Source organism: Oryx dammah, unplaced genomic scaffold (assembly GCF_014754425.2).
Source record: "Oryx dammah isolate SB20612 unplaced genomic scaffold, SCBI_Odam_1.1 HiC_scaffold_10, whole genome shotgun sequence".
Taxonomy (NCBI): domain Eukaryota; kingdom Metazoa; phylum Chordata; class Mammalia; order Artiodactyla; family Bovidae; genus Oryx; species Oryx dammah.
In genome coordinates this window covers 72591771-72618278 of record NW_024070194.1, presented here as the reverse complement: position 1 = coordinate 72618278, position 26508 = coordinate 72591771, and the positions used below count along the sequence as shown (strand labels likewise).

Here is a 26508-nt window from a genome sequence, read left to right as displayed (position 1 = left end):
GAGGCAACAAGGCAAATACAGGGTAAGGGACCCCGAACTCTGCATGTGTCTGCTGAAGCCTGTGGGACGGAGCCCAGGGCAGGGGGACGTGGACTTCTGCCAGGAGGAGGAGGCATGCAGCCGGGGCCGGGTGAGCTGCACAGCAGCGCAAATGCTGAATCAACCCAGAGGAGTCCAAGTGTCCCGGGAAAAGGCTACCTGCGCCCTGACTCCTGCCAGGCTTTACCAAAATCTGCCCAGTGCACATGCTCACACACCAAGGGGTCTGAGCCGCAGCTCAGGGTGGACAAACAAGGGCCCTCACTCAGCAGCTGAGGGGATGCAAGGGACCCGCCTTCCCTGGGGCCTGTGACAGGTGGACCAGACCCCACACCCCTACAGGGAGCTGGTGGCTGACCCCAAGCTCACAGGCAGTCCCTCTTGGAAGGAAGTTCACAGCCAGGGCCCAGGTTTTCAAGGCGGGGCTCACTGTCCTCCCTGCCTCTCCTCCTATATCCACCTTTCTGCTGGGGAGCTAGCACCACCCAATCAACTACTAAAACCAGAAGATGGATGCCAACGGCTTTTCCTTCTTTCCTGCCCACATCCCATTACCCACCCAGGCCTCATCACTTCCTGCTCAGGGCGCCTCTAGCCTGCCTCTAGGCTCCTTCCAGTGATGCCTCAGTTCAAGCTCCCCTCCACGTCCCTCCTGCAGTGCCCCCAGCACCCTTCACTGTTCCATCTCGGTGCCATTATGAACACGTCTCTCCTTGACTAATAGTACTTCCTGGATCCATACCCCATGGACTGGGGTTTGAGATATCTGTGAGTGAGCTGGTTGAACTGAACTTGGCAGGGCTTGAAGGGGGTCATCAGGATCCCTGGATCTGTCCTTGTCAGACAGTGCAATTTAGTCACTCAGTTGTGTCTGACTCTATGTGACCCCATGTACTGTAGCACGCCAGGCCTCCCTGTCTATCACCAACTCCCAGAGCTTGCTCAAATTCATGTCCATCAAGTCAGTGATAACATCGAACCACTCATCCTCTGTTGGCCCCTTCTCCTGCCTTCAATATTTCCCAGCATCAGGGTCTTTTCAACTGAGTCAGCTCTTCGCATCAGGTGGCCAAAGGATTGGAGTTTCAGCTTCAGCATTACTCCTTCCAATGAATATTCAGGGCTGATTTCCTTTAGGATTGACTGGGTGGATCTCCTTGCAGCCCCAGGGACTCTCAAGAGTCTTCTCCAACAACATAGTTCAAAAGCATCAATTCTTCAGCGCTCAGCTTTCTTTATAGTCCAACTTTCACATCCATACATGACTACTGGAAAAAACCACACCTTTGACTAGATGAACATTTATCAGCAAAGTAATGTCTCTGCTTTTTAATATGCTATTTAGGTTGATCCTAGCTTTTCTTCCAAGGAGCAAATGCCTTTTAATTTCATGGCTGCAGTCACCATCTGCAGTGATTTTGGAGCCCCCCAAAATAAAGTCTCTCACTGTTTCTATTGTTTTCCCATCTATTTGCCATGAAGTGATAGGACTGGATGCCATGATCTTAGTTTTTTGAATGTTGAGTTTTAAGCCAGCTTTTTCACTCTTCTCTTTCACTTTCATCAAGAGGCTCTTTAGTTCTTCTTTGCTTTCTGCCATAAGGGTGGTGTCATCTGCATTATCTGAGGTTATTGATATTTCTCCCTGCAATCTTTATTCCAGCTTGTGTTTCATTCAGCCTGGCATTTCACATGATGTACTCTGCATATAAGTTAAATAAGCAGGGTGACAATATACAGCCTTGACATACTCCTTTCCCAATTTGGAATCAGTCTGTTGTTCCATGTCTGATTCAGACTGACACTCATTAGTTATTTACTGTACTTACTAGGGAATCAGACCTTGAGATTTTCCATCTCTCTGTATTTCCAAACACTATTTTCCAGATAGGATATTCTTGAGAATATGGAAGGAAAACAGAGTGAAGAAAAACCACAATGAGGTAACATCTCATGCCCATTAGGGTGGCCACTATCAAAAACAAACAAAAAAAAAGAAAATAACTGTTTTCACAACTGCCAAGAGGGGAACCAACCCAAGTGTCCACTGACAGATGAATGAATATGTAAGATATGACATATACATGCAATAGAATGTTATTTGGCCTTAAAAAGAAAGAAATTTTGATACCTGTTACAAAATGGAATATACTCTGAAGACATTATAATACACAAAATATGCCAGTCACAAAAAAAAAGTACTGTATGAATCCACTGATATGAGGTACCTAGAGTAGAGACAGACAATAGAATGGTGGTTGCCAGGGTGACGGGGGGGAGGGGGGTTGGAATATTATTTAATGGGTACAGTTTCAGTTTTACAGCAATGGAGTTTTGGAGGTTGGCTGCAATGATGTGGCCCACTTAACACTGCTGTACCCTTAAAATGGTTAGGATGGCAAATTTCACGTTAAGTGCGTCTTGTGTGTGTACGTGCTTAGTCGTGACCAACTCTTTGACCCCATGGACTGTAGCCTGCCAGGCCCCTCTGCCCAGAGGATTGCCCAGGCAAGAATACTAGAGTGGGCTGCCCTTTCCTTCTCCAGGGGACCTTCCCAACCCAGGTATCAAACCTGTGCCTCCTGAATCTCCTACACTGGCAGGTGGATTCATCTTAGCGCAGTTTTAAAAAGGAATGGAGAAATGAGATAGCATATGCTTATGAGTACAGAGAAAACAATTCTCTGTTGTATTTGGGGCCATACATTTTAATCACAATCCTTATTCTAAGCACACCTATCAGAACCTGTAAAAATGTTACCTGCACACAGGTGCTGAAGAACATGCCTGCAGAACCTGAGCTGCCATCTCTCCTGCCCCATCCTGTCCTGCCAAAGTGCATCTCCTCAAAGAACAGCCGTCTGTTTATCAAAGCAAACTGCACACACCCTGGCTTGGTTTTCAGAACACTCCCCAGCCAGGCCCCGACCTGCAGAATCTTCTTACCTCTTCTAGCACTCAGCACGACTCCTGCCAGCATTCACCTAGTTTCCTCCCCCAGAGCATCTACTCTCCAGGGCAAAACTTTCTCTTCCTGCAAACCTCTCAGGGCCCAGCACACGATCCAGTTCACTGGATAGGATAGGACCTCCTCAAACAGAACTGAGTGGAGCAACCTGAGGTTCTGCCTGATGAGTGTCCAGGGCTAAATTTCTGCTCAGTGTTTGACCTGAGCTTTATTCTCCAAGATGAGGCATCTTACAGCCTTTCAGCATCTTCATATCCTCAGCTATGGAGAAGGAAATGCTAGGTTAGATGGAGTCACCACTAAAGCTTCCTCAGAGCCCTGCTGTGCGTTCCACACCACCTCCTCCTGCCAGGGGCCCTGGTGACTCACTACAGGCTGCATGTTGCTACAGCAATGAAGCTGCACAGAAGACAGGGAGAAGCCCCCCTTTCCATTCATCCAGTGGCGCTTAACCTCGGTCATAGGTATTTATATCTGTGAGGCTTCCCAGGTGGCTCAGTGATAACGCACCTGCCTGCAACACAGGAGACGAAGGTTCGATCCCTGTGTCAGAAAGATCTCCTGGAGAAGGAAGTCACAATCCACTCCAGTACTCCGGCCTAGGAAATCCCATGGACAGCGGAGACTGGCAGGCTACAGTCCACAGGGTCACAAAGAGTTGGACACGACTTAGTGACTAAATGAAAACAAATTTACACCTGTTACATAAAAAAAGATCCAAACAACCCAGTGCAGCTTTATTCCTACTTTGTTTTGCCGAGTTCCTGGAGCAGATAAACTGTACAGGGTGTCTGCTTCCCATAAATCAGAGGCAGTGACTTTTCTCCAATTGTGTTTTAATTCATGGGTAATACTTCTCTGTAGCCAGTGGCAATTGGAGGGGGCAGCCAGAATCAGGGGAATGAAGGTATGATGAAGTATCAAGTCATTTGAGTTTGAACTGGTACAGATGAGCGCTGCAGAGGTGGCAGATACGAGATGCACGGATGAACAGGTCACCACAGCTGCGTCCACTCATCCAGCACAGTTTCCTCCGCCAACCACAGACCGATTCTCGCTGTATTCTCAGACTGCCTGGGCCAAGTCTTCACTTCTTCATGAGGCCCTCTTCCCACCTTTTGCCTAAGGATCTTGAACATGAGCTTGAGGTTATTCTACCAGTTGCAGTGTCATTCTGGAACTGACCTGTGCCTCAGATACACATTCCTTTGCACGATGTGCCTCTTTCCACCATCAGGAACACACGTGCTCAGAGGAAGTAGTGAAAAACCTTCTTCCCCACAAAGGACATGTGCGAAGTGAAGGGAAAGTGGCTCAGTCATGTCTGACTCTTTACAACCCTATGGACTATACAGTCCATGGAATTCTCTAGGCCAGAATACTGGAGTGGGTAGCCTTTCCCTTCTCCAGGGGATCTTCCCAACCCAGGGATCGAACCCAGGTCTTCTGCATTGCAGGTGGATTCTTTACCAGCTGAGTTACTAGGGAAGCCCAAGAATACTGGAGTGGGTAGCCTATCCCTTCTCCAGTGGATCTTCCCGACCCAGGAACTGCATTGGGCTTTCCTGAATTGCAGCCGGATTCTTTACCAACTGAGCTATCAGGGAAGCCCCAAGGACATGTGTATCTTACTATAAATTCATTCTTAATCTGTCTGCTAAACATTCATCAAGCCTGTTACGTGAATGACACTACAGAATATAGAAATTAGTAAGACCAGCCTCTGACCTCTAAAAATTTCCAACCTAACAGGAAAGATACATGGACTGAACTCTCACCCCATGCCAGCCCAGGGGGGTCATTCCTGCTGCTCTCACCTCAGAAGCAGGTTTGCCATCTGCCCAACTGTTTAAATCCAAAGCCTGGGACAGCCCTCAATTCCATGATGCTCCATCTCCATGATGACCACCCAGACCCAAGCCGCTGGAACCTCCCACCTGGACTACGGCAGCAGCTTCCTAAATGGTCTCTCACTCTACACTACCTTCTCCAAATGCTGCATGTACTAACATCTGCAGTAAATTAATCTTCACGTTCCTCTACTGCTTAAAGACATCTAACAGCTTCCCAGCACTCTTTGGAAACAGCCAAACTCTTTCCGGGGGTCTCCAAGGCCCACATCAGCTGGCCCCCTGCCCTCCCGGCATCCCGCCCTCCGGTGACTGCACCCATCTGCTCTGCCCTCGCCTCACCTCCTGGCTGGATGCCACGTGCCTGCTTCCTCTTCCTCTGCCTGGAGATACCCGCCCGCTTCCGGTCACACAAGCATCATCCTCACTCCGCAAGAGCCTTATAAGAAATGTCCCCGCCTCAGGAGCCCTCTTCTGATCACTCCATCTAGGACTGCCCGAGGTGGTCTACTTTCATCTCATTTTCATTTTCTACCCTTATTCATAAATGACCTGTACTGGCTGCTCCCCTGGAGCGACCTGTAAGCCCACCAGGGGTCTTATCGGGAACTGTGTCCCCAAGGGGAGAACCATACCTGCTTCTCAGGAGGGGCTGAGAAAGGACCTGCTCACAGACAAGTGTGCATCACAAAGAACAAGACAAGGCTGCCAGAGATGGAGTGATGAGCCATGAGAAAGCGGTGGGAGGAGGGGAGTTAGGAACAGCACCCAGAGGAGTCCGCGTGTACTGCGCCTCGGGGCGGGCAGACGGCACACCAGTCTCTGGGACCAGCAGAGGAGAAGCCCCAAGGCATGACTGGTCCAGGCAGTCTGAGCAACGAAGTGGGACCCAAAACGGAATGGCTGGTGCCCAGAGCAAGGGGCATGAGGGTGGGGTGGGGTCCAGCACGGATGATGAAGAGCTGAGCTGTCAACAGGGTGGGGCGGTTCACCGAGGCCTGGGATCTTAGGTTTCAGACCAGGAGAAATCACTGACAAGTTCTGAGGGTGAAGCTACTACATTCTGACCTACATTTCACAGACACTGCAAAAAACCACTTTAGCTTAAATACAAGCAAACAACAACAAAACAGCATCACTTTTAAGAGAACAGCATAGTCTCCTGTGTTTGGAGGAGATCCCATCTGTAAGGCCTGGAAGAGCGGGGCCCACAGCTGGCAACACTGCATCCCAGAGCTCGGGTGGAATGCAGATCACTTTCTGTTTTCAGAGGCATGGAACAGTCACGTGTTACTGTCAAGCCTACTCAGAATTGAAGCTGCCACCACCAAGGACAACGAAGGTGGTACCTGAATCCTGGGACAGGAAATGGGTTCCAAGTGGGGAGATGAATCCACCCATGTAAACACGCTGCTGCTGCTAAGTCACTTCAGTCGTGTCCGACTCTGTGTGACCCCACAGACGACAGCCCACCAGGCTCCCCCATCCCTGGGATTCTCCGGGCAAGAACACTGGAGTGGGTTGCCATTTCCTTCTCCAATGCATGAAAGTGAAAAGTGAAAGTGAAGTCACTCAGTCATATCCGACTCTTCGCGACCCCATGGACTGCAGCCCACCAGGCTCCTCCGTCCATGGGATTTTCCAGGCAAGAATACTGGAGTGGGGTGCCATTGCCTTCTCCGTGTAAACATGCTACACACCCCAAAGATTCAAGCAGCCCCACAACACTGAACAGATGGGAACATGCTTCTTAAATTGAAGACAACCCTAAACATCTGCATGTTACATTAAACCCAAATAAAGTGAGCATGTGAAAGACGCAGTCTCAGTCATGGTAGAAAGCTGCTGAAAGCACAGGGAGGAATTAATTAAAGACCGACAACCTGACGAGCTTCCCAAGTACCAATAACCCAGCTGCTCTGAGACTGTTCTCATGTTTCAGGGGTCTTACCAATCACCAAGGGTTAGTCCAAGACAGATTTACCTAAACAAGCACAACTCTTCTCAGTAACCCTGTCATAAGAAGGAAAGGCTTCATGAATGGTACTGGCAAGGGCTGACACAGAAGGGACCGGCCGGCCTGTGTGCACATCCAGGAGTTCTGCAAGGAGAGAAGGCCCAGGAGTCTGCAGCCAGTGGTCTACTAACCAGACCTGGGCTTCAGCCTGCTTGCCGAGAGAAAGAAGAATCCAGAAACATGATGAAAGGCCCCCTCCCAGCTTTAAACTCCTACAACAGTGAACAAAGTCCTTCTAGGCGTGTCTACTGTCCACAAACAGGAGGACTGACCTGAGCCAAGGGACAAGATATTTAGACTTTCTGAGAAGTGCTGAGCTGGGGGCAATGGGCCATGGAACCAGTTCCCAGGTGGGAAACCGTGCCCCACGTGGGGAAAGGCAGATAGGAACAGAGTCAGAGCACAGGCTGGGCATCAGGCCGACCTGGGCTCACACCATGGCTCTGACCCTGAAACTGGCGAGCAAGCCTGTATAAACTCTATGTGTGAGAGAGAGTCGTTGTGACATACAGGAGCTGACGAAGGTGAGGCACTCAGGACAGTGCCTAGGACAGTGCCAACCAACGGACCACCAGTTCTGGAAGATGGCAGTGCTGTCAATTTAACACATTTAGCTATGAGATTTACCTCCACTGTTTTACATGAGATTCTCTTTGCAGGAAAGATAAAGTTGTGGACTCTTCAAAGTCCTCTCATCCGCTTTTCTGTTTTGAGGCATTTTCATGACCATTTTGCGGATGGAACCATGGAGGACTCAGGCAATTAAGCTAACTGCTCAAGGTCACCACCACCAAGTCCATGGAAACCACCACTGCGCGTGGCCTCTGGCCTCCTAGAGACTGGAAGGAGTGAGCACGACTCCCTCAGCATCTGAAGCCCTAAGAACCAAAGCTGCTTCTGTGATTACACCACAGTTACAAAACGAAGCGAAAGTACCTGAGCCAAAGGGATCGTGCGTGGAGCACTCCAAGTGTCAGCTCTAAAATGTTAGACTGCTATGAAAACAAGAAGGAAGCCGTGATGAGCCTTACCAATGCTGATTCTTCTCGTAATAGGATACTCATACCCATCGAGCGCTGGAAAGGAACCTGAAAAATCGCTATGGCTGACTTGATAAAGGAGGGTTGAGTGCAGAAGCTTTATTTACCTGATTTTTTTCTTAAGTAAGTGACTTTAATGGGGTCAACAGAGCAAACACAACCACAGGGACGACCCCAGAGCAGGCGACGCCGCTGTCCACTCACCCTGGGTTGTACAGCATGACGGCAGAGAGGTTCTCCCGGGACTTGGACAGGTCGCTCATGGACAAGCTGAGAGAGGACAGAAGGCCACTCTAAGAGCAGACACAGGGCAGAGCGGTTACCTCGGCAGCAGGAGAAGGTAACTGCCCGCACGTCTCTCTCCCGGGGAGAGGCAGTGAGGGGCCCAGCACCCCCAGGAGCCCCCACACAACTGTACCCTCTGAGGATGGAAGCTGCAGCAGCCAGGCCCAGGGTCTATCCAGAACCCAGGCCCCAAGCTAAGGCCAGCAGGGTCTCACCCCCGCACAGGAGCCACTCAGCCCCGAGGGGCTCCCTGACCTGCTGCTGCATCCAGGGAAGGGGATGTCCTGGCATCCCCGGCAGGAGTAGGGCCCTGGCAGCAGCACCCAAGCCTGCTGAGTGACAAAGAGGGACAGGGAGGAGGAGGGAGACCAGGAAAGCGAACGCTGTGCCCTGCTCCCACAGAAGGTTACGGGCAGGCCTGCTTCCTTCCCTCTCCTCCCTGCAACGGGGTCCCCAAAGGGCCCTCCAGGGAGACCTGGGCTGAGCAGACAGGAGGCTCAGAGGCTGGAAGCAGCAGCCCAGAGAAGGCTGGGGTGGGGACTGCGCTTTCTGGTTATTCCCACCTAGGTCACTGGGGACCCTGGCAGTCCTGCAAAAGCAGGCCAAGGCGCGGGGCTGAGTGACTCGGGGCGGGGGGCCAACACCCTGTGTGAAGGGTTGTGTGACTCGGGGCGGGGGGCTGACACCCCATGTGAGGGATGAATGACCAGGGCGAGGGGCTGACACCCTGTGTGAGGGGCTGTGACTCTGGGCCGAGGGCTGACACCCCGTGTGAGGGATGAGTGACTCAGGGTGGGGTGCTGACACCCCGTGTGAGGGGTCGTGTGACTCGGGGCGAGGGGCTGACACCCCGTGTGAGGGATGAATGACCGGGGCGAGGGGCTGACACCCTGTGTGAGGGGCTGTGACTCTGGGCCGAGGGCTGACACCCCGTGTGAGGGATGAGTGACTCGGGGCAGGGGGCTAACACCCGGTGTGAGGGGCCGTGTGACTCTGGGAAGGGGGGCTGACACCCCGTATGAGGGATGAGTGACTCGGGTTGGGGTGCTGACACCCTGTGTGAAGGGTTGTGTGATCGGGGCGGGGGGCTGACACCCCGTGTGAGGGATTGTGACTCAGGGCCGGGGGCTGACACCCCGTGTGAGGGATGAGTGACTCGGGTTGGGGTGCTGACACCCCCTGTGAGGGGTCGTGTGACTCGGGGCCGGGCGCTGACACCCCGTGTGAGGGGCTAACACATCTGGGCCAGCATTCAGGGCTCAAGTCCCTGATCCCCACTTGCTGGCCACAGGACAGGCCAGTCTCAGTCTCTCCTCTCGCTCGTCTGTGTCTTGGGAGTACCAACAGCCTCTGTGGACACAAAGTGGTTCACGGAGGCTCCGCACGGTGGCTGCCTCACAGACATCTCTGCTGTGACTTCATTTTCTTCCTCCATCTAAGCTCAGCACGGTGCACTAGAGCTAGACAGACGTCCCTCTCACACCTTCCCTTCCCTCTCTGGTCCTTGGCCCATATCCCCATCTAGAGCTTCAAGCGCCCCTGGACGTCTCCATCCAAACAAGCTGCAATCTCTTCCAGTTGTTCAACTGTCCTAAACTTGCCCCATCTCTGCTTCACACCCTGATCAAAAATCCAACTTACTAGGAATGAAAATAAGCAGAGAGCAAAGTTTTGGATGAAAGTGATTCTGATGTGGAAGAAACTCTTAAAACAGACAACCCCGAGTGGAGGGCACCCTCCACTTAATTTGAGAGCGTGTCCACCCCCTTTTGGGGGATAGGGACGCAGGGGTGAAGAGGAGGCTGGAGAGCCGCCTGTCTCCTCCCACGCGGGACCTCGCTCACTATCCTACTCCACCAGCCCACCGTCCGCGGGGAAACCAACTCCCTGGAGTCAAGCCAGGCTGCGGGCTGGTTCCTGCCCCAGGAAGTCTAATTGCTGGAGCCAGAGCGGAGACCCCTCTTCCCCGACCCCCAGCCCCCCCACCCCGCCAGAGTGGACTTGGCTTCCCGAGATTCCATGCTGCTCACCTTCCTCTTCTCCCTGAGCTTGGCGGCCTCCTTTGGGTGGTTAAAACGAAACATGTTGGTTCTTCCCAAGAGGATCATGGCACCTAAGAACACACAGAAATAGCAATGAGTTTACAGTGAGCAACCTGGTCAGCAGAGGACACTCTAACATGGAATTCTGCAGCTGAGATGGGATTCCCAGGAAGGAGAGGAGGCTTTCATCCCAAAAGTCTGCTTACACAAGAGCCAATTCTAAACCTTCAAATGCTTTTATTTTTTTACAGCCATGTGTCACAACATTTATGCCACCCAGGGCAGAAGTGAGGGGTTTAAGTACAACAAAATCATACAAGATTTAAAACTTAATATACAAATAATTAGACTTTTGACTGTTGAGAAGAAAAACACAAAGCAGTTCACCAAAGAGATGTTGGGAAAGCAAACAAAGCATAGGGTCACCAATTTAGGAAATGTTTATTTATGCCAACAAAAGCAAAAACTTTCAAAAGAAAAAACAGTGAAACTGCCAGAGCACAGGTCACTGTTACTAAAATCTCCCTCAGAATTTGACAGGAACGAAAACGTGCATTTTCTGTGTGTGTCTATTTCCTGTAAAGACGCTGCTTCTTGTGAAAATCCTGTTAAAATTGAAATGGCTACATTAGACACACAAGAAGGGCTCCTTCTGACTGACAAGGGTCCAAACTGTACAAAGGGCAAAAGGATGGAATGTAAATGCACAAGGGTAACAAAATCATTAGGTGGGGAGGCAACTTTCAGCTTGACTAAGCCAGTAAGCAAAAAGGCACTTTCTAAGGTCGGAGCTGTCCAAAGCTTGCACAGATGTCACAGGAAGCAGTGAACTCCCCGTCGCTGAAAGCATTTAAAAGATGTACTATCTGAGCTGGTCCCACTTCCCAGGTGACACCAGTGGTAAAGAACCACTGGCCAATCAATGCAGGAGTCGTAAGAGACACAGGTTCGATCCCTGGGTCGGGAAGATCCCCTGAAGCAGGGCATGGCACCCCACTCCAGGATTCTTGCCTGGAGAATCCCATGGACAGAGTAGCCTGGTGGGCTACAGTCCATAGGTTGCCCAGAGTTGGACGTGACTGAAGCAACTTAGCACGCAAGCACATATCACACCTGAGAGTCTCTCAAGCCTTCAGAACAGACCCCATGTTCAATCTTTGCCCTGAAAATGAAGGCAACATATCTGTGAAGATAAGACATTCGTATGAGAAGTCTTCAACCATGAAAGATCAAAGTGATGAGTACAGGGTGCAGAATGGGGAGACAGACTCTGGCATCGAGGTCCTCTGCTGGGTCTCACAGGACAAGCAGAGGACAAGAGAGGTGCCCCATGTGAGGGTGACCGGGGAGAGGAGCTAAGCCTGAGACTAGGGATGGGTCTCCTGAGTCTGGAGAAAGGACGGTCAAGTCCAGCCAAAACACAGGGCATCTGAAATAGCAGCAAGAACCCATATTGGACAGATGAGGTAGAAAGATACCGCAGAGAACCGCAGCCAGGATAAAGAATTTGCAACACAAAGGTCAAAGAAAAAAATTCAGGTCCCGGATGTGTTTTGTGTATCCTACGCAAATTTAAAAAAAAAAAAAAAAACAGCAGTGAAAACTCCAGAGTTGTCATATAAAAGTCTGAGTTTCTGGCTTTCCTTCAAAAATTAGGAGATCTGGTGTCAGGAGGTCAGTACTGTCACTGGGCTGCTGCCTACTGCCTCCCTTGGACAGGGCACGTGACTTCTGGTTGGCCACAGCCATCAGTCTCTATTGGGTACCAGTTGCCCCTGGACCCTGAAGGTAGCATCAATACCTCACATGGCCACTCTGGAGCTTCAGACTGGCATATCCATATGCCTAATTCACATACTATCTCATAATCTCAAAGGAGCTTCAAATTCAATACAGTTAAAACCTAATGGGTTTGGATCATAACCAAGGGAATAACCGAAGTACTGGTTCTGGTGACTGCTGTTATTTAGCAGAAATGAAGCCAAGAGGAGGAGGACACAGTTTGGGGAGACTCAGAAGGGCAGCGGTAGATATTATCCACCCAACAATCTGCTTATCCTCCTCACATAAAATTGCATTCATATATTTCCCAATTATGGAAAGGCACTGTGACCATAATGAAGAAAGGTGTCTCCCATGCCTTTTATGACTGGGACTCAAAACCCTGTGCCACAGAGAAAGTCAAAAATCAAACAGCCGTGCCCAGGATATATGTGTATTTAATGCTCTTAAAGTGACATTAGAGATTAATAAGGCAATCTCATTTCAGGTGTTAATTACCTCTAATCAAATTTTTTTTCCTGTTAATCAAATGTTCAGCCATGCAAGTTGAAAACTGCTAAAATATGTTAATGGAAAAATAGGATAGTATTTCAGAGACATATTTCATATTGTATTAAATGAACGAAAATAATCTTGCCACCCATGTATGTGCATGAAATACACATAAAAATCTCTTTGAGGAGTTATAAAAGAAGACGAAACCACTGGTGACTATTCCTTGCTTCCATCCAAATAATGTGTAAAAACTGCTTGGCACATAAAAGGGACTATGTTAAGGCTGGTCCCTTCTCTTTCCTCCACTGTACTCCTTTCCTGAATAAACCTACTGGCTGTGCTTCCTTCTTACACAATGCCGCTGTGCATCCATTCACTCAACAAATACTGAGTGGGCACTTACTGTGCTCGTCACTGTGATAAGCACTAGGGAGGGAGGTGTAAGAGGAAGGGAAATGAACAGACTGGGAGACACCTGGAGATAACACGGCCAGGACTCATGTAGGCAAGAAACAGGGACCAGGAGGTGTGGGAGACGGCTCTTGGCTAGGCTTCACTGTAACTAGCTGGCTAGGGAGCCGTTCACACCGAATGACAACACCTGAAAAGGATCAAACTCGGGTTGGGGCAGAAATACTGAGTTTGGTTTTAGACATAATGAATTTGAGATGCCTTTTGCAGGTAGAAGGGTGTGAAGCTCCAGAAGAAAGGCTGGGAGCTCTCTCAATCTGTCCATCTACCAACCTACCCACCTTCATACCTACTTACTCATATACATATATACACATGTATACATGTGTATTTTTGATAATCTGGTGCTCTGTGCTAAAATAGAATATTTTAAGATGTCTTCCTGATGTTGGCAAGTATACTTTTGAAAGAACCCCTGGTTTTTGTCAAGTACATTCTGTTGAATGATGGAAATTAAGAAATTTAGAAAGTTGGAGGATTAAGAATTGCTTTTTAATCCTAACAATAACCAAAAAAATTTACATATGTGATAGAGACCTCAAAATATATAGACGGATGGCTATACACACATACATATGTGTATATCTCATTCCAAGATCCGTGCATATACATGTGTACATATAAACACATGCATCTCTACAGATACTAGGTAGATATGTGTACATAGACATGTGCATATATGTGTGTGTGCGTGAGAGTGTGCTACATCTCTTTCTATTTGAGTCATCTCTAACAAAGGAAGCCACAGCTGTGGGAAAGTCACCTGAGGAGAGGACAGAAAGGTGGGAACCAAGAGAGCCCAATGCCGAGCACCTAAAGGAGCTCAGCTTCTAACGGCTGAGTAGAAGAGGATGAACCCCTAGAGTCAACAGAGAGGGGGAGAAGGAAAACCTCAGAAGCCAGGAAGTTGTGGTCGAGGTCTCCCGAGTGCACAACCCATTCAAGAAGTTTGTGTATTCTTCTGTATACTTGATACATGAATCAACTACACTTCAATAAACAAAACAGGAAAAGAAGCTGTCTGTGTATAAAGAGAAAGAGAGTTCGTGGTGGCTGGAGCAGGGAGATGACAGATCCCATGGGATATTTTTGTTTAAAGGAGACTTGTGAGCATATTTAAAAAGCAAAAAGCTGAAGGGAAAGAGGCAACGAAGGAATGGATGAGAGCGACTGGCTGTGCGAGGCCTTCGTATGAGACCCAGCGCCTGTGTTCCGCCTGCAGTAAACCCTCAAGGGCTCGGCACCCTCATCAAGTCCTCAACACCTCCTTCTAGATCTCAGATTTTCTAACTATGATTGACTCCTTCATCTGAGGTTAATGCGATTAATCACAGCAGATGGACTTTCTATGATGCACTTAATTTGCATGTTCAGAGTGTAGCTAAACCTCCTTGAAATATATGATGGCATCTTTGAGATCCGTTGAGATCCTGCTAAATACTTGAGGACAGACAAATCCCAGGTAGTCTTAAAAGGGGATGGAGCAGAAACAACATTATAAAAGGTAGACAAAGACACTTGTTAACAGTAAAAACAGCTTTACTGACGTTTCTTGTGAAGGAAACCACTGAACAAGGCTTCATAGGAGATTTTCTATCTTAATATTTTAGGCACGCTGAAAAAAATTAATCACGTACACATTTCTAGTGATTTCTAAGGAGTGTCGTGATAATAATCATTAATATCACTATTATACAGTCCTCAAATTTCATGTGAGATTTTTCTAATTCTGCTACAGCCCAAATAAATCAACTGTTTGAAATCAAATGGTGTCAAATAAATATTTCTGAGGCGATGGTGTTTGAATTATTTCATTCTGAGTTACCATTAATAAAAACACAGAAGACAACTGTATTCCCAAAAGGGCATGGTCAAATGTAATCTGAGCTTCCTGGCCAAAAAGCAGGGAACCATTTGAAACTCTGCTTCAGGGCTCCAAATTGTGCATTTAATCCTAGTTCTGAAAGCCCCTCCTCAGCAACTTCCTCCCCAACATACACAAAATGTAACGCCTTGCTCAATCACGCTCAGTGAAGGACAGGTATTCGTTTTCGATGCAACAGTCTGAAAGGCAGGGTGCAATGACGGGGTGGGAGGGAGACCCAAGGGGTAAGGGATATATGTATACTTACGGCTGACTCCCAGTGTTGTACAGCAGAAACCAGCACAATACAGTAAAGCAATTACCCTTCAATTAAAAATAACTTTTAGAAAAAGTTTAAAAGATAAAAAAAAAGAAAAGCAAAGCTCTTGTCTGGAAAAATTTTCTGGAATGAAAAGTTGAGTGAGGCAGAACAGGTGAAGCTCTTATTTACTAGTTCAAGCTAAAAGAAACTTTCCTTGTATATGTTAATTTTAAGCCATATAAAAGATCTTTAAAATACTTAACACTAAAATAAGTTAGGATGACAGCACCAATTAGGAGATTTGACAGAGTCTAATCTCCACTCACGTGCCAATACTTAAGAACATAACATAACATGTCCTAGGTCTCGGACTCTTGTAACACTGGCTTTTAAGACACCTGAAATACAGCAATTTCCCTCCATCTCAAAAAGGGTTTTGGGCAGCAAGACAGGGAAGACTTAAGATGTGTCATGGTGCCGGTGGAGGGTATGCAATTTTTACATGAATGCTAACGAATTCTCACAGGTCCCATGGCTTGGGCTGACAGCTGGCTCAGGTGAGTGACTTGCATTGGGCATGAAGCAGAGCAGGTACAAAGCTTGTCATCAGATGGCCTATTAGCATCTGTGAAGGATGTAAATGCATGTGACACCTTACCAAAAAGCCACCTGGGCCCTGTACTCTCCTTTTCCATGTTTATATTCAAATGTGGATTTGCAACTTCCTGCTGTAGATAAACCACTTTTTTACTTTATTTTTTTTAACTTCATCTCAGTTGTGTCAGACTCTTTGTGACTTCATGGACTGTCCAGGGTATTCTCCACACCAGAATACTGGAGTGGGTAGCCTTTCCTTTCTCCAGAGGATCTTCCCAACCCAGGGATCAAACCCAGGTCTCCCACGCTGCAGGCAGATTCTTTACCAGCTGAGCCACAAAGGAAGCCCAAGAATACTAGAGTGGGTGGACTATCCCCTCTCTAGGGGATCTTCCTGACCCAGGAATCGAACCAGGGTCTCCTGCATTGCAGGCGGATACTTTACCAACTGAGCTATCAGGGAAGCCCCTTGTTCACTTTTGGTGAAGTGAAAATTGCAAATTAGATTCTGGGACTCTGGAGAATAAAGGAAACTGATTTTCAGTCTTCATTACTGAGATTTCTAGCCAAATAAACGACAAGGATCATTTGCTCCAACTGTGTACACAGGTTCAGTGTGAAGCTTTATAAAATTTCAAGACGCGCCAGTGCCATCCCTGCCAAAGCAATCGTTAGTTGCATGTGCGTGGGTGTGGGGTGAGTGGGAGATGAATCTTTTCCTCTTAAAACCTCGGGGGAGATACAGTAGACAATAAAATATTCCATTCTGCGGCACTGAACGGAAGACAGTACCCCAAGTGGTCAAACTCTCAGCACAGTGGCCCTTCAATATCCACGGGGGTTTGAGTCCAGAGCACTGCCTCCCCCCACCCCCAGGGAGACCAGTGTCCAGGACGCTCAAGTCCCTTATGCAGAAGGGCCTAGTACCTGCATATACCTACACACAGCCTCCTGTACACTTTAAATTACTCCAGCTTACTTCGAGTATCTAACAGAATGTAAATGCTATGTAAATAGTTGTAAATACAATGTAAATGCTATGTAAATAACTCCCAGAGCATGGAAATTTTCAAGTTTTGCTTTCTGGAACTTTTTCCCTGAATAGTTTTAATCTGCAGTTGTTGGCTGGATTCACTGGGATGCAAAACCACGTATAGAGGCTGACTGTCATTTTCTTTCCATTCATACCTAGTAGCTCATACTCTCTCTTACCAGCAATACAGTTTACTCGGTCAGTAACAATCTCAACTGTTCAGCTCTTGCTTCCAACACCCACCAAGCTGTCCACATTCTAGCCTTTCTTCCAAAATGCCCCCTTCTCCCTAAACACGACAGTCTCCTAACTGCATCAACTCCTTTTCTTTACATCTCACCCTCAAGCCTCCTCTGGACTACATAAAAACTGGGCTGTCCTTCACCTCCTTGAATACGTTCTTGTTCCCCTGACTGGTGAGCACCTTCTGCAGAAAATCCATGCCACCAGCCTGGGATGGTGTGCTACTCCCTGCCAAACCGGGAGTGCTACAAACCTGCCAAGACTCAGCAGCCAAGGTTACTTGTTCTCCCGCCACTCTGCTCCCCACCTCACCCACTTTCCAGCCTTTAGATAATTCTTCACTAGACACTTTGGCCCAAGTATATCTAAGTCAACTTTTCACCAAGGGCCATTATGACAAATTCATTCATTTCAGAACTCAGCTTTGGGTAAATCTCTCCTTTCTCATCAGTCTGAAGCTGCTCTAGAGGACAAGTTTTGGTTCTGCCCAACGTGGAGCAGCACCCTCTGCCTCAGCTGTGAGAGATCACGAGTAATAAATGTAATGACTCAGACAAGAAAAGAGAAGGGTTTAAAGAAACTGACCAACGGTTGTCTCTTGGGCCAAAGCCTGGGGCAGCAATGTGTGGTTACCCTCGGTCTTCATACTAGAGTGTGCATCGGAGTCACCCAAAGGACTTGTGGGGTCAAAAGAATCTAGATTGCTGGGCCCATCCCCAGATGTTCTGATTGGGTGGGTCAGGGATGGGGCCTAGGAAACTGCAATTTGAAAGGCTCCCAGGCAATGCCAACTGTGCTGATCTGGGGACACACTAAGAGCCGCTGGCTTTGGGTGTAGTCTTTAAGAATAGTTAGGTCTCTGACGCTCAACAGTCTCTACTGAAGGAATCATACACATGCAAGTGACAGGTGTCAGCTTTGCGGGTCTCCAATTAGAGGAAGACATCTAATGACAGCTTAAGGGCAAGTGCAAGGGAGTTGAAGGGGAGATGAGACAGTGTGATCTGCTGGCTTTTTGTGAAGTGTGGAAGGTCTCTTCCGTTCTCCAGACAGCTTGGCTAAACTGCTCAAAAATTCATCTCTCTTTCTAGTTGCACTAAAATTCTTTTGTAATTTGTCACTGAACAATTCACAGCAGCCCTTCAGCAGATCAGAATGCTATCAAGGCTCCTGAGCTCCACTCCACCTGCTCCCTCCAAGAGCTGGAATATACGCAAGTACATTCTGGCGCTGAAGCATGACACATTCAAATGCACCGAAGGGTGGAGTCCCTGGACGGACTTCAAGTGCAGCACTGCTCACGGGAGAGGTGAGCATGCAATGGCTCTGACAAACCAGCAAGACCAGCGGAGTCCACTGATGTTGAATGGAAAATTCATTATGTTTAGCGACTATCAATACATGCTGGAATAAAAAGAAAAAAAATAATTAAAATAAGAAAGAATAGTTCCTAGAAATTATAGGACAAATGTTGAAATACATTTTTAATGATACCTCATTTGTTTTTTGTACATTTCATATTAAACATATGAAAAAATGGAAAAAAAAAAAAAAAAAACACAACTAAGGTCTGAGACTCTATCAAAAACAACTCAAGACCCAGGGATTAGACATCTGAGTCAACGCATTCTCTGGCAAAGGCCTCCTCTTTCTATGGAATCATGGGAGTGAGGGAAACTACACTTCATAGAACACACCCATTGAAGAGCAAGGTTCGATGCGACGCTGCAAATCCTACCACTGTCCCTAGAAGGACCCAAGAAAGAGGCGAAAAGCTTCAGGTGCAGCGTTCTAGACATATACAATATACATGTCATCACAGTTACTTTTCAGAGTATTAGCAAATACTTTTCTTTCTAATGACTTTACCAGATTAAAACATTCCTATAATTAAGGCTCATGCAAAGAGTTAACTCATTGGAAAAGACTCTGATGCTGGGAGGGATTGGGGGCAGGAGGAGAAGGGGATGACAGAGGATGAGATGGCTGGATGGCATCACTGACTTGATGGACGTGAGTTTGAGTGAACTCCAGGAGTTGGTGATGGACAGGGAGGCCTGGCGTGCTGCAATTCATGGGGTCACAAAGAGTCGGACATGACTGAGCAACTGAACTGAACTGAACTGATCAGATAATTAAGGCAAAGGAACTACTATTTATGCAATCTGAATGAAGTTAAAGCAGTTGACTGATACAGGTAAAAAAATTTCCCTTGCCATGGTGACAATCTGCTAAACACAGATAAATCTTCTATTAGTTGACATTCACAAGTGTCTTAAGTGATTTTTATAAGGAAATGGGAATTACTACATGATGTGTTCTTTAATAGCACAGCCTAACCAGCACATTTCCAAATGATTACTAATATACTAATGAAAGAGACATTTAAATACCAAGTATCAGCAATAGTTACTGGGGCTTCCCACGTGGCTCGGTAATACAGAATCTGCCTGCAATGTCGGAGACGTGTGTTCAATCCCTAAGTTGAGAAGATTCCCTGGAGAAGAAAATGGCAACCTACCACAGTATTCCTGCCTGGGAAATCTCATGGACAGAGGAGCCTGGCAGGCTACAGTCCACAGAGTCACAGAGAGTTGAACACAATTGAATGACTGAGCATGCAAGCACCAGCAATATTCTGGTGGTGGTGGTTTAGACACCAAGTCGTGTCTGACTCTTGCAACCCCATGGACAGAAGAGCCTGGCAGGCTACAGTCCATGGGATTCTCCAGGCAAGAATACTGGAGTGGGTTGCCATTTCCTTCTCCAGGGGACCTTCCCAACCCAGAAATCGAACCCGGGTCTCCTGCATTGTAGGCGGATTCTTTACCAACTGAGTTACAAGGGAAGCCCAACAATATACTAGAGACGGGTAAAAAGATAGGAAGCTGATAGTGAACCAGAAATCCAGTCAAATGCAGAGTTAATACAGTAAAATCATGTTATATTTTAATATCTGCAGTCTCTGTTCTTGATACCTTTACTTAAAAATAGTCTCATGAAAAAAAAGTTTTTTAATTTTTTAAAAAATGGCTTCATGAGTAAAAGCCAAGGTCATTTTTGGAGTATGAATACCCTGCTGTTTTTAATCTGTGTCCTTGTTATTATTAGGTTTTAATAAAGTGCATATACCTTTTGAGGAGTTTGGTTTTTTTTTTTTCCTTTAAAAATAAAGTCTTATAGCTGAACATCCTCCTGAATTCCTGCCTGATTAAGCCCCTCCCCACTTCTCTCCAAAGATTAACACTATTCTAAAATAGGCATGTGTCCGTAAAATCCAGCAATCCCACTCCTGGATATATACCCAGACAAAGCCACAATTCTAAAAGATACATGCACCCAACGTTCATAGCAGCACCAGTTACAACAACCAGGACATGGAAGCCATCTAAATATCCATCGACAGGTGAACAGATAAACAGAGGTGCAGTACATACATAACATGGAATATCACTCAGCCATTAAGAAGAATGAAATCATGCTATTTGCAGTAACACGGATGGACCTAGAGAAAAACAAATGCCATACGATATCACTTAGATGCAGAATCCAAAATACTATACAAATGAACATATGTATGAAACGGAAACAGACTCACGGCATAAAGAACAGACTGGTGGTTGCCAAGGGAGAGGGGAGTAAAGAAGGGATGGCGTGGGAGTCTGGGATTATTGAATGGATAAATAACAAGGCCCAACTGTATAGCACAGAGAACTATATTTAATATCCTGTGACAAACCATAATGGAAGAGAATATGTAAAAGAATACATATGTATAACTGAGTCACTTTGCTGTATAGCAGAAATTAGACACAATAGTGTAAGTCAACTATACTTCAACAAAATTTTTGAAGTAGGCATGTGTCTCATTCATATCTTTCTATTTTTGCTACCTGTTTGGTAACCATAAACAATATATCATATTTTCTCTGCTTAAAAAACATGTTTCAGTTCTTACTTTAGTAATCTTCAAAACAAAAAATTCAAGAAAATTTAGATGGAGAATTCTAACCCTTAATTTTCCGAAGAAAAATACATGTTTTTCCCTTGAAGGGATCTTACAGTCTTAAAGTGTGCAGGTTTTTTTAAGTTACCATTTTACCTCTCTTCTGTAATGCCCTGAAACATAAAGTGGGCTCACATTTCTCTGCCCTAAGACCTACTGTGGCATTTATATTCAATGCACTGTGTTTTAACGCTTTAGCATTTTTCTGTCAATTTCATTGACATCCACACTGAGAAAGCGGCTGAGCAACAAAGTAGAATTCCAGAGGAACTCAGCCCATCAGGTCTGAAAACCACGCCACCAGCGTAATAAACAATTAAGAGTGCCCTGAAGGGGAAGATAATCCTGACAATTCAAGTTAACCTTGAATGCCAATTAGGACCCCTACTTTCCTAGGACAAGTCATAGCTTCAATATGAAGTTCAGAAAGTTAGTTCTAGCCATTCCTAAATCTCGAATATGCATATTTTTCAGATGGACTTTATAAGTTTTAAGATTTAAAAACCACTTAATGAAAACGCTGCACAGGAGATACATTTATTATTTACCTTCCATGCTCCATTCCACAAGAGAACCAGAGACATAATCATCACTACACAAACAGATAGCCATGGAATGATGAAGGAATAACGCTATTAGATAGCATCCCGGACTCAATAGATGAGAATGTGGGCACACTTGGAAACTTGGCATGCTCTGGTCCATGGGGTCACAAAGAGTTGGACATGACTTAATGACTGAACAACAATGGAATTATAAGCCATTTCCATGAACTAAATGAATAAGCTAGTAATTTTTACAGGATGATGGGAAGATAACTCCAATACCAAATACTAAATTTTAGGCTGTTCACATATGAAACAAGATATGCTCTAAAAGTCCCCTTTTCAGCATGTTGTTTAGAATTCTGCAATCAATTTCTCACAAAAACATCATTACACATAACAGTCAGCTTCCAGGAAAATCCACGAGAGACTAACCCGTAACCTGGCAGGTGGTCACTGGAATCCCCTCAGCAGCCTTCTCAGCATCCAGTGGCCAGGACTGTGGGTGCTGTAAGTTCCAGAAGCTCCAGGGAAACACGGCTGGAGCAGGGAAGGCACAGGAGGAGACTGCCTGCTGGCTGGACAACAGAGCCAGGTAGACGCAGCAGTCGACACCGGCATCTGTGGGCTATGTGTATTCAAGCACTGCTCATGCTGGAGAATGTCCCCAAACCAACCTCAACTATGACTCCTTCTCTAACGCCCCGTGAGTGACTCCACAGACACACGAGGCTGAATCTAGAAGAACAATGCACTCAGAAGGCCTGGAGCCAGACAACAGAATTCTGCGGGCCTCTTTTCCACCCAGTTTTAAGTCAATATCTTCCTTTGTGCCCCAAATGATCAAAACAGATGATTATAGAATAAATATAAGAAAGGGTTTTTTCCTTTCTGTTTTTGAGCAGTTAATGTACACAGCTATGTTCAGAATTTTGTATACATGAATAAACACAGTTCAACAAACACATAAATTAAAATTTTCCAAAGTTTTATTGGAGAAAATAGATGAAAATTCAAATATGAGAAGAGGCATAGTGAATAAACCCAAGTGTCAAGACGGAAATACACTTTTTTTTTAATGTGAGCAAACTGAATGAAATTAGAATCTTAACTTCTCAAAGGACATTTTAGTAGAACAAAACAATTCTAAAATTTCTTTGAAAAAATTCAGAGGCATGAATAGCAGAAAAACTACCCAGATAAAAACAGACATTATAGCATATTATAATATAATATAGAAGTATTCTAGGACTGATGATGAAGCTGAAACTTCAGTACTTTGGCCACGTGATGCAAAGAGCTGACTCATTTGAAAAGACCCTGATGCTGGGAAAGATTGAGGGCAGGAGGAGAAGGGGCGGCAGAGGATGAGATGGTTGGATGGCACCCCCAACTCAATGAACATGCATTTGAGCAAACTCTGAGAGATAGTGGAAGACAGGCGAAGCCTGGCGTGCTGCAGTCCATGGTGTCACAAAGAGTTGGACACAGCTTAGCAACTGGGTAACAACAGCAACATAACACATTAAGCATTAAAACTGTGTGATAAAGGCACAAAAGTAGAAACACAGAGTCCTGGAACAAAGTAGAGAGCCAAGAAATAGACATGACTTTTTACTTTTGGTAAACTAAGTTTCTTCAAAGGGAGGTGGTGGGAAGGTTTATGCTAATGGCATACCAATGTGGGGAAAAATTAAATTAGATCTACACTTTATACACCAGTGAACCTCAGAAGCATGAGATATTTCAAAATGATTCCAGAAGTGTACTCATGCATTAACAAGGATATTGAAAACCAGTACAAGTTGCTTATAAAATTCTGTAACGGTAAACACAGTCATCGTCACAAGGGCACCTCCATCTGACCTAACTGAGGGAGACGCAGCCAGCACAGAGGTCTCTGCTGGACATGGAGACACATCCCTTGCCTCTCATCGTGACCCCTGCACCACCCTGCTGCCTGAAGCAACAGCAGCAGGACCCTCACCTGAGGTCCTGAGGCCCTGACAGAGGACAGCCAGGTGGTCTGGCTGTGGTCCAGATCCAGTTACAGAATTCATTTGCAGGGTCATCTGTCAGCTGTGTGCCCTCTAGTTAGCCCTGCTGTTCACACGAGGGCCTGTGTTCCCAGGCAGGGGCTGCCACTGAAGAGCCTTACATGGTGACGTCTTGTCTGCCAGCCAATTATGGGTACTTTCTGGGCCCAGGGCAGAGACAGCTTCTCACCACGATTAACAGTGCTGCCTGGCAAGCACTGCTGCCCTTATTGCCAGGGCCGTTGTCCTGGCTGCAAAAGAGCAGGGAACGCTGCTTTGGTAATGATCACCAGACTCTCACTGTGTCCTCTGTTTGGGCTGGTCACCTACTCCTGCTGACCCTGGGCCTTCCTGGCCAGTTCCAGGGCACCAGCTATCTCCCAAGCTCAATTAACCTTGAAACTGGAAAATACTGAGTGAAAAGTAATGGAGACATCAATGGCTAGATGAATGGGTGGATGATTTGGAGATGGTCCATGGGAAGGTGCTCCATCAGCTGGTTTTAGAATGTCTCCAACGGACTCTATGTACTTCCTAAGAAAGCATGATCACCTTTGTCCATGCTCCATGCACTTTGTTTCTAAAATAACTCCTTGCAACTGATTTCTCGTATAACTTCACTAACACCGATAAACTACATGCTTTCTAGACCCCATCTGTACAATTCCTATATCACAGATACATTATAGTATGTAACCATGAAAAACTATAAAAATTATGTATAATATACCAAAAAGGGCTTAAGATATAATATCGACATCTTTCTTCCTCTCCTTCTTGCAAAGTTCAGTACGAAAGCCATTAGACAGGGCCAGACAAAGCAAGCATCAGACTGGGAAAGGAAGGCCGTTTCGGCATGAGGTGAGGAAGGTGTGTCTGCCCTAGAAGGGCGAGTGCACTGGTGGCCCAGGGTGGGGCGTCACAGCCTGAGCAAGAAGAGGAGGGTCCTAGAATGAGGAGAGGGCAGAAGTGATGGGGTGCTGTTTACATAACGGGAGTCCAGTTCATCAGCGCCAAAAAAGGGGCTACAAATAAGAAAAAGGAGAGAACTAGAAAGAATTCTATGGTGCTGGGTTGGAATTAGAGGTATTGGTATGAACTCCTGGTTAGAAATACAGGTACTGAAATACAGATATTTCAATGTATCAATATAAACAGATACAGAAGTATAGTTGTATATGTTATACACACACTCAACATTTTTCCTAACTCTGAGATGAGCAGCAACACTTCGATGAGCAATGAGCACATCGGGTGCCCAGATCTTGGTTTCTAAATCCCACTCTCCACTAAAAGGAAGCAGAACTGGCTGATTCCAGAAAAGTAAAAGATGAGCCTGGAATACCTCATTTGTCAGAAAGTAAGGAAGTAATCACAGACAATAGGGACAAACCAAAAGAACACACAAAAAAAAACAACTTGAAAGAATTCCCACTGGCCAAATCCAGGACAATTTGAGCATCAAAATAAGCAATAATAGAAAATGACCAAACTTACCAATAAAATAGCAACACATGTAACCTTGCTGATTTAAATAAATGAACAAATAAATAAATAGCAATAAAAGAACGCTCTTTTCTTACAGTAAAAAGCCAACTGATAAGTGCAGAAAGAAGAAAATCAGCACATAGCAGCCATCACAATAAAAATTAAATCAGACCATGTTCCCTCCTCAAAAAACCCCAACTGATTTCAAAACCAGAGGGTGAAAGCAGGAGAAAGAACAGAATGTTTATGATTCTGAAGTACCTTCCCGATATCTTTATCAACTAGAAAGGGGGGAAGAGTAACTTCACAGTGAAGAAGCCTAGCATGCTGCTCCTTAATTAAATGATCAACATGAATACCCTCAGTGATGCGATAGATAGCAATCAGGTAACAAGACATGAGAAAAATGCAGCATCGTTTCTCTGACATTCCTGTCAAAAAAATGACAGTAGTCAAATCACAAGGAACCATCAGATAAACTCTGCATTCATGCAGGACAGTCAACGGCGTATCTGACCTGCAGTTTCCAAAACTGCCATGGTTATAAAAGTCAAGGAAAGACCAAGGAACATGTCCAGACTGAAGGAGACTAGAGAGACGTGGCAACTGAGTAACGGACACTGTTGGGACAAACGGCCAAGCTCAAAGGGTGTCTGAAATCAGGTGGTGGGAACGCACCTGTTATTTCCTCGGTTTGGATGGCTGCATTGTAATTATGTACAAGAACACCACTGCTTGAAGGAAACACACTGAAGTACTCAGGGACGCTGAGCAATTAACTCTCAAATGACCTGAAAAAGTCCTTGCAAACTTTCTGTAATACAGAAATTACTTCAAAATAAAAAAAAGATTTTATACAAGATCCTGTATGTTATAGTTATAATTGGTCATAAAAATAATATACATAAGGTAATAAAATCATTAAAAGAAGCCATTGTGTTAAGGACTTGCACCTGAAGGGCACTTTTCTTAACTTAATAAATTCCTTTAAAGTCATAGTTCCATAGCAGCAGTAACTTTTAAGCCACAACACAGAAGTTTAACTCAACAAGACGACGGGCATTTTATAAAGAAATACTCCAGCAAAACAGAAAAGAGTCTAATGAAGCCAACAGTCTTCATCCTTTTTATACCTGAACAGTAACTAGTCCGAGAATGCACACGTTCCCCATTACCTAGCCAACTTGTTTTTAAGAAAAGACATGTACAAAGAACTGAGAACCAAAAGCCAGTACCTTGATTGAGGTGTGTGGCCTCCATGATCTGAACGCCGTTCACAGAGCACTGGGACCCACTCAGGGGGATCAGAGTCACCGTCCCCCCAACGTTCTCAAAGATACAGTGCTCGCTCTCCAAGTCGAGGCCATGAAGAACTGAGATGGAAAAACAAAGGAAGAAAATATGTCCTTCAGTACCTGGTCCAATGATTCCCAACCTTCATTTAT

The 26508-nt window shown here is 46.0% G+C and overlaps 1 protein-coding gene across 2 annotated transcripts in view; it reads right to left on the bottom strand.

The window, feature by feature from the left end:
* The window catches only part of KIF16B (kinesin family member 16B), a 289681-nt gene that overhangs the window by 117734 nt on the left and 145439 nt on the right, over positions 1-26508 (bottom strand). For both annotated transcript variants that reach the window (XM_040248276.1, XM_040248274.1), the window contains exons 15-17: positions 26299-26436; positions 10230-10312; positions 8119-8207 (exon numbers count right to left, since the gene is read on the bottom strand). In XM_040248276.1, coding sequence (XP_040104210.1) covers positions 8119-8207; positions 10230-10312; positions 26299-26436 — 310 coding nt within the window. The remainder of the gene's footprint in view (positions 1-8118; positions 8208-10229; positions 10313-26298; positions 26437-26508) is intronic.